Below are 9054 nucleotides of genomic sequence, written 5' to 3' on the forward strand. Positions count from 1 at the left end.
CTCAGAGCCCTTTTCTAAGGTCCAGTCTGTTATTCTGCAATGCATTTTAAAGTCCACACATAAATCATATAGTTCTGTATGAAATGTGCATAAGATAATGTAAATGACATAGGCCATATACATTATATATATATAGTGTGTAATGACGTTTTGCCTGTCCAGATATCACAAATATTTCTCTGTAGCCAGTAGATGGTGCTCCCACCTCCCGTTCCAGCCATTGGATGCTCCTCACCACTTCCAGTACTTGACTCCTTACTTTGGGGCAGTGTCAGTGCCTCTGTGCCCACCCCTCTCCAGTTGAAATCTCCTGCTACAGTGATTCGCTGTGGCAAGGGCCGCTCGCTGGGCACCCGCAGAACTACATTTACAGGTTACTCACCAGCCTCTGGTGGTCGTCCCCCTCCTCACTTGCCTCGACCGTGGAAGAAGGCAAGGCCACAAACGCATCCCCGACAGCAACGACTGTCCTGCTTGACTCCTGACATCCGCTGAACTTCAAGGCTTTTGTTGCTTTAAATCTGTACAACTTAATTGCACCTCAACTAAGGTTTTTTCAGTGCATTTCAAGGGTTTTGTTATACCATCTATTTTATGGGCCTCTAGTTATGGCCTTTGGCCAACTGCCTTGGGCTGTGTCCACTGTATATTTTCCCCCAATATGTTTCTTTTGAACCCACTAGGTGGCCATGGCCTTCAGCCTTGGCCACTATACCTGTCTTTATGGACCACTAGCCAGAGCCTCTGCCCATGACCATTGGCCCAACCACTTTACATGTTACCCCAATAGCTTTCTCTCGGCCCCACTAGCCAAGGCCTTCAGCCGTGGCCACTCTACATATTGCTCCAATAGGTTTCCGTGAATTACACAGCCAACGGTAGTGGCAGTGTGGTTATGGTTAAGTTGCTAAACCCATAGGAAGACCATTGTTTCGGTGGCTTATAACTTTGCTCCCCCTGGAGGAATCCTCACCATACTTTGCAAAAAATGTACATGTTCCCCTCTGAATTTTTTCAGAAAGTTTAGTGAGGTTTCGTGTAAGGGGAGGGGGAGTTACAGGGGGGTCCAAAATTTTTCTTTTTTCCATAGACTGAATGGGCAAAAACTTTCCGCACAGCTACAGCCCGAACGGCTGGATAGATTAGCATCAAATTTGCAGCAGGAGCGGGGGCTTGCTTCAGAGAGTGTGCTTTTGTGTGTTTGGGGAAAATCTGACTAGTACTTTTGTTGCAAATAACTGAAATGTACATCTCAAAAGATTAGTGATATCTGGCTCCGCTCTGCGGACCATTTCCCTATTTGCTCCGGGGACAGAAGTTTCATTGGCTTGTGGTACAGCGTTCTGTCAGAGAACTTTGATGCGGACGGTGGTTGGTTGGAAGGAAGCGTGCTGTGAATCAAAGTTTTTGGGAAACGCTGCCATGGTGTATCGGAGGACAGTGCAGCGGCAAAATGGACTGACAAACAGAATGTACAGCATGTGGTGGTAGAAAGCAGGGATGGAAAGGATGGGGGAGAGAGATTTGGGTCATGTGAGATGTGTTATTATTAGGTGGACGAAGACGGTGGTGTGCCTGCAGTATTCGTGCGTACTGTGCCAATTCGCCAGGCCCTGCACAAGCGACTAGCATGTGTGGTGAATGGAGGCAGCGTTCATTACGGAACGATAGCTCATGCCACAACCTCTTACTGTGCTGACTGCTGGAAGCAGAATAGCAGACGGGGAGTGCATAGCAAAACATATATTATGGCATTAGGTGGTGGGAGGAAGGGATGGAAAGGGTGGAGGAGTGGGAAGTGATTCATGTGAGATATGTCAATAGGTGGACGAAGACGTTGATGTGCAGCGTCAATTCAGGAGTCTCTGCACAACCACCTACCATGTGTGCTGAATGCAGACAGGGTTTGTTACGGCAGGATAGTTGGTGCAGAGACATCTTTCCGTGCTGAGTGGTGGGAGCTGAATTGCAGAAGGGGAGTGCATTGAACATGAGATGCACATTGTAAGATAGCGTGTACTGCGGTGTATTACATGTGTTAAGGCTGTAGCCCATTGGACTTACGGATGGAGGCATTGCTCCGACAACTATGTGCCGTGCTTGCAAGAAGGTTTCACATTGTTGGCATCTGCTTTTGGATCGTCAACATTGGCTACATTTGTTCATTCCAAGAGTGTGGAGCTTGTTAGCACATCCTACACTACTTACTCCATGACTGTAGCTAATGGAGTGAACTGGTCTGCAGTGTGTGCACTGAGTAGAGTGTTGGAATGCTGTCAGTACAGAAGAGGGTAGGGTTGAAGTACATATTTTATGTGCATGGATACTACAGTGTGTGAAGTGGGTGCAATACTTAAGTAGTGTGCACATAGAAGAGGATTAGGCCAAACTGCATAGTGCAGAGGCTTGCAAAGTGTCCATAGCACGGAGTGCTGACTACTGTACTGCACTACGAGCTACAAGCTATAGCTTTTGTGTACTGAATCGAGTGCTGGGAGCAGGGGAAGTGTTGCGAACTGTTTTTTGGTTTGATTGGCCGCAACACCATACTATGTGAATGACAGTGGGTATGGGTTGCCGGAGGCTGTGGTATGTTTGTAGATTGTGCTAACTGTTGCATGTTTCCATGCATAGCTGTATTATGGTGCAGAGGTTGGGTAGCAGTGGCAGTGGCTGTGATATGTGTGTGGACTGTGGTTCTTGGGCACATGTTGACATGTATGTTGCAGTGGGTGTGGGCGAGGCCTAGACTATTGGGTGCATGGCTGAAGGCCGTAGCAGCCTTCGGCAATGCACCCAATAGTCTAGGCCTTGCCCACACCCACTGCAGCAATGCTGTTTAGACTGCATCTGTCAGAGGGTGCACACCTTTACAGAATGGTTGTGGTGCAGATTTTAGACTTGCTACAGCGCTAGAGGTCAGCTGACATGCATATACTGTTGGTTTGTTCGGTTGGCAGTAACACCATTGTATGTGAATGAAAGTGGGAAGGGGTGCCAGAGGCTGTGTTACGTTTGTAGATTCTGCAAAACGGTGCATATTTCTATGCAAACCTCTGTAACAGTGTGGAGGGTGGGTAGGAGTGCCGGTGGCTGTGGTACGTGTGTGGATTGTGGTAGTTGGTGTCATATTTCCATGCATGGCTGGATTATGTTGCAGTGGGTGTGGCCAAGACGTAGACTATTGGGTGCGTGGCCAAAGGCCGTAGGCCATAGAGCATGCACCCAAAAGCCAAGGCCTTCACCACACCCACAGCAGCAATGCAGTTTTGACCGCATCTCTTAGAGGGTGGTCACCTTTACAGAATGGCTGAGGAGCACATTTTACTTTTCATAGAGCACCAGAAGTGCGCTCACATGCACATATTGTTGGTTCCATGTGTGTGATTATTTTGTGAACATACTACAGTATTTGGTGTATGGCTGGAAATTGTGCAGTGAAAAGTCTTGCAGTGTGCGCACTGGGTGCAGTGTTGGAAGACTGTCAGTATTGAACAGGGTAGGGTTGGAGTGATTCTTGTATGTGCTCGGATATTGTGCTTTGTGTAACTTCCAGGGAGTAGACCCAATGTAGTGAAGATTGTGTGGTTTAATTGCCAATGACATAACACTTTGTGAATTGAAGTGGGTATGGGTGTTGGAGGAAGTGGTATATACGTGGAATGTGCTGTTACATGTTTCCATGTATTGTTGTGTGATGGTGCTGAGGTTGGGTAGGAGTGCTGCTGCGTAACTTACGTTTGTGGATTGTGGTTTCTGGCCACATGTTCACATGCATGGCTACATTATGTTGTGCTGGGTGTGGGCAAGCAGTAGACTTTTGTGTGCATGGGTAAAGGTGTGATGGGTGCCGCTCTGGATGATCTTGGATGCTGCAATGGTAGATTTTTTTGTAGACCTTTGTACGGAAGGTGTTTTGGGAGCACAAGCAATGTGTACGCGGACTGTTGAACAGTAAATATGCAGTGCTGTACAGAAATGATAGTATTGGATGAAGAGTTATTGCCTGTGATTGCTGTATGCATGCATGAATATTTCACAGTACTGAATGAGGGACTGCTGGAAGAATAACAGCGCAAAGGGGAGAAGGAATGTGTGTGCTTTACTGGGGTGTAGCCCTCACTGTAGCTGGGAAAGTGCACACGCCACATCCTGCCGGTACTACTTTTTCCCTATACTCTCTGTGTAATGAGGTTGATAGAGATGGACAGACACACAGTGCTGATAGTGGGTGATACATTTGTGCAAGATCTGCACAGGTATGCCGTGCAAAGAGGCGTTGCTGCTACTTTCGGGTTGGAAGGAGTGGACGCATTGTGGGCCAGTCTCTATGCGTGCAGTTTCGGCAGGATGGTTGGCCTTTGTAGATATGTGACCTTCATTGTTACTGTTGAAGTTGTGCTGCTGCAATATGGAAGTTTACATTTGGGTTACATGTTGTGTGGACGTTTGCTCCGTCACCTGAAGAAGTTGATGAATGTAGTGATGCAGGTTTTGCCCACTGCCAAGTCGTTTTCTCAACCATTGCACCAAGAGCAGCATGGGACCATGCCAGTCTAATTTGTCCCCAGCCAGAGCTCGGAAGGTGTCTTATAAACAAAAGCATGCTTGATTCCCACAGCAGAGAAGTGTCACCAATATGGTGGTCGGAGTAGGAAAAAGCATTATCTCTTGGCCTCTGTCCTACAACCCACCACACTTTCACACCCTCCTACAGCTGCCACACCATTGTTTTGGTTTGGATGGGGAAAGACAGCGTGGGTGCCATGTTCGTTGCAAGTTCTCACTGCCAGGTAATCCATTAATAATTATTACAATAATTCGCATTTATATAGCGCAACAAACCCTCTTGCATATGACCGCTGCTTATTATTACCCACAGTGTGTGGTGCTCATTTATGGACCTCGGAAGGATAAAAGGCTGAACGTGGGATTCGAACTTGTGCATGCAGGCTCAAAGAAAGTGTTCAACTCGCTGTGCTACCGGACCTGCATTCAACTAAGCCTGTCGAAATCCTACATTACAGAAGAAATAAATGACAGCCCTGCAATAAAAGGGCACTCAAAGGAAGTAGGGGTTATGATTTCAGGAAAAATCTATCCACTCGTGACTAAAATGTTAACTGCATTCATGCTTAGATCAAATAAGCAGGGGTAACTAGCAAATGGCACATAATTCATCCTACAGTGTCTGCTCTGCTGGCACTAACAAGGACAGAAAAGATCACACTGAATGCACTCCTCCCTATACATAAGGAGCGCCTCATAAGACATCTTTTCTGCTTTATTTTGTTGGTGGCTGAGGCCCTTGTTACAAGTTGGGTGGCTAAGTGAAAAAAAGCAGTAACAAAATGACTGCCTTATTTTGGTCCACCTAATTATGAGTTAAGTTCTCAGAGGAGGAAATACCTGCGACACTTGCATGGGATGCGTCCTCCAGACAAATGGAGGAATTACTGCCTGCAGTAATTCCTCCAAACCCCAACGAATTTGTATGGGACTTGCAAATGGAAAGTAACCAACATTTCTATCATGGTGGATTTACCACTGTTACTCATACTATTAACTGAAAATCTCTTTGGTAGTATTAGCAGTGCTTACACCCCCAAACTCATTATGAAGGCAAGTCTTACAATGCAGGTTGATAATACATTCCATCTTTTTATAGTATTAGCACATGGAGATCGTTATTGACCGCCGCTCAGCCAATCAAAATGTTCTGAGTGCAGTCAATAACTACTGATATTGACTGAATTCTGAACAGTCTAACTTCAAAAGTAGACAGGAAAACCACTATGCAATTTCCAGACAAGGTTTCTTTCTACAAGACCCTTCCTTTCTGGGGCAGCAGGGCTTTCTTTTTGTGGCAATGCCCTGTTTAACGCACCGTAACAAAAGCTAAGACATGGGAATATGCTATGACTTCTTACAGAGGAGTCAGATGTCGACTTTCCTGGGGGGTGCCGGTGTGCAGGTTTTAGATATGTGTAACTGAAAGGATAGGAACATTTAGGCAGATTGCCTTTCCAGTGGGGTGCCCGGGCCCTGGAACACCCAGATACTCTGCGCAGGTGCTTTCTTATAGATGAACCATTTATTCGAACATGATGCCCAATACTTGGTAAAACCACTCCAGTTTAACTAAGTTTGCAATACGAATACTCAATTTGTGAAGACAACCTTGTTATTAAACACTACAAAATAAAACCCCATTTAATTTACTGAGAATCTCTATTTACTTTACTCACTATTAAAGTAACATTTTTACATAGCCACCAACACTACAAAACATGTATTACTACTACCACTATGTGCTAATAGCGTTGTAGATCTCGGTAGGTGTAATTACCGCTTGGGATGATGACGCACCACCAAGTTATGGCCCGACGCGAATGACACCTCCCTCGGTCTATAAGACTAAATTAGTGAAGTGTCGAGAAAAGTTCTGAAATGAAAACTCATTGTGGGGTGGACTCAGAGGAAGCGAACTCAATGGTCTTGTCTTTGTCTGCTTTAAAGGGAGTGTTTCCTTATGGTCCTAGGCTTGCCAGATAAAGGTTATATATACTGGCCAATTGTGCATGTGAGAACACTGTTTGCACAAGCAAAATTGTAATCGCTCTGGTGCAAATGCAGTGTGTGCGCATTTGCACTGCCACTTATGTAATTGTACTTGCACAAATAGCATTTGCGCTTGCAACCACACATGAATCCTGCCCACAGTGTTCCTTACCTCCTGAAGGAGAAGGCGCATCTAATTATGAACCACTTGCTGATGTGCAACCGGATGTGAGGCCAGACCAGCGGTAAGTGTGTTTGTATGTGGGTGTGTGTGTTCTGAGCCACATTTGGCATATTGTGCAATGAATGGGTTCCATTATGAGCCCTTTGAAGAGTGTTGAATCACAGTTCTGAGACCCCTTGCACTAATGGGCCGATTCTGGAACGTTTGCACGGGAGCAAATGAGGCGGTGCCCTGGAGCACCTCAGATTTGCACCGGTTGCCTTATACCTGGTTCTCAACGTCCAAAGCCTATGCACATCTAGAGGGGCTTGCGGCATCTTTGAGATGCCCTTGAGCACGTGACCCTGCCAAAGAGGCTCTAGGCATGTTTCCATTTCCACCAGCCCTAGGCTTTGAGAACCCATTGTGAGGTAGACATACCTCTGAGCATGGGCTCATTTGCTCAGGGGCAAATCTTTGAAAGTTAAGTGCTACAGTGTTTGCTTGTGTGACCTACACTATCACTGGGCTACCATGACTACTCCCTAGTTTACCATCTTTTAGCAATTAACATTGATTTCCTTTACTCCTAGTCAAGGCTCAGAATCCTTACGCTTAATGCAGCTTGAGAATGGTGCTGGAAATAATGTCCAAGTGAATGGTTTTCAGGTGCCATTACTAGGATTTAGGAACGCAGTAGTAGCTAGAAAGAAGCTTGCAATCAAATAGTACCGACCCATCCCATTTTCTGTGTGTCTACTTATCTATATGAGTAATAGCTGAGGTACTAACACACATGGCCACCTCCTCTGGCCATTCATCTGACACACAGTTCACTCTTGAGGCCTGATTTACAAAAATGTTTTAACATGGAAAGTCCCATTGAAAGCATGTTTGTCAGTCTCCAGCTTCGTCTTTTCACCAACACCACGATTAACACCCTGCATCTGTCATATGTTTCTGAATTATGCTACTGATTTTCCCACCACCACTTTCTGTGAATATCTGCATGGCCTCTGTGGCACTTAACTTTCCAGCACCACTCCACAGACAGCACAGCAATCTGTCTTCCTTCAGCAATGTGACCGACGCTAAAACAGATTAAAATATCCTTACTCTAGTGCCAGCTTCTGTGATCCTGTCCAACGCAAATAGGTTTCCCCCTTCTTTTTCTGCATTGAATGTCCTCAGTGTCACGTCCACGGCTTCGAATATTACGGGGTCATTGCAGCTGGCCTGTTGGATTGGGAGGGGGACAGCCCTACTGGAGAAGGCTTGGGCGCAGACGAGCAGCACAGCTAACCACTTCATTGCTGATGGCGGACCCTCCTTCCTGGGACACTGCCTAAGTAAACCTCTATTTATGCGTAGCTCTCCTGTCAAGGGTGCTCCGTGACCTCCCGGACTGTTTACTTTAGGCAAGTTCATGCAAACAAATGGTTAAAGCACAGTATTAAGAGTCAAAGGTTATCAAGCAGCCTTAGAAGAAAGAGGCGGGGCTGATCAACAGGTTGCCCGAATCAGCACATTTGCTGTTTCAACAGAGCCTTCTCTGACGGCTACAAGGGGGTGGCGGTACGAACATGGCTTTATCACACCAGCACTGCCTCCCGGGCAATCCCTGCACTTGGGGGCTGTTTCTGTATCCCTACATTCCCCATCAGCTCTTGACACTTGATGCCCACACTCACTCCTGCACTTGCCACTAGCTGGCCACACTTTTACCTATTGTTTTTATTTATTTTATTTATTCTTTACTGTTGATCCTATGTGTTGCACTGCCCCTACACCCCTCCCCCGCACTTACCCTTTCCCCCTTCCCCTGCACTTGCGCCATCTCAATGTCACCTGGTCTAGTAAAATCGTTGTCTTTGTCTTCCCTCTGTTCCCCCTCCCTTGCCTCATCGCGCCTTGAAACACTTGTGTATAGGCACGTTATAAATACCATATCATATCTCTGTCCAAGAGCCTCTATCTGCGGATTGGTTTACAGATATGACTGTATGTATGTGCCTTTACCATTGTGGTTATTTGTGTGTTGCTTGGGGGTATTGTTATAGTGCTGCCTCACCCTCATACCCAGCAATGTGCTGTACAAATCAAACTGAGAAACAGGCACAGTAAGTGTACCACAGGAAAGGCAAAATATAGCACATAAAGCAAGAGGGCAAGAGTGTGCTCACTGAGTGGGGAAACAAGTTGGGCATTACACTGTCATGTGCTTGATGTGAGCAGAGCCCCATGTCATTATACAGTGATGCGTGTGACATCACTGCGTGCAATGGAATACAAGGGCCGTGCCGCCATCCACGCGGCTCTTATCCTGAAAT

At 46.3% G+C, this 9054-nt stretch overlaps 1 protein-coding gene across 1 annotated transcript in view; it reads right to left on the reverse strand.

Moving 5' to 3' along the window:
• The window catches only part of LOC138493245 (T-kininogen 2-like), a 114499-nt gene extending 106446 nt beyond the window's left edge, over positions 1-8053 (reverse strand). The window contains exon 1 of the mRNA XM_069620379.1: positions 7841-8053. Coding sequence (XP_069476480.1) covers positions 7841-8035 — 195 coding nt within the window. The 5' untranslated portion in view covers positions 8036-8053. The remainder of the gene's footprint in view (positions 1-7840) is intronic.
• Between the last annotated feature and the right edge of the window lie 1001 nt (positions 8054-9054).

Source organism: Ambystoma mexicanum, chromosome 10, assembly GCF_040938575.1.
Source record: "Ambystoma mexicanum isolate Mex_15411 chromosome 10, UKY_AmexF1_1, whole genome shotgun sequence".
Taxonomy (NCBI): domain Eukaryota; kingdom Metazoa; phylum Chordata; class Amphibia; order Caudata; family Ambystomatidae; genus Ambystoma; species Ambystoma mexicanum.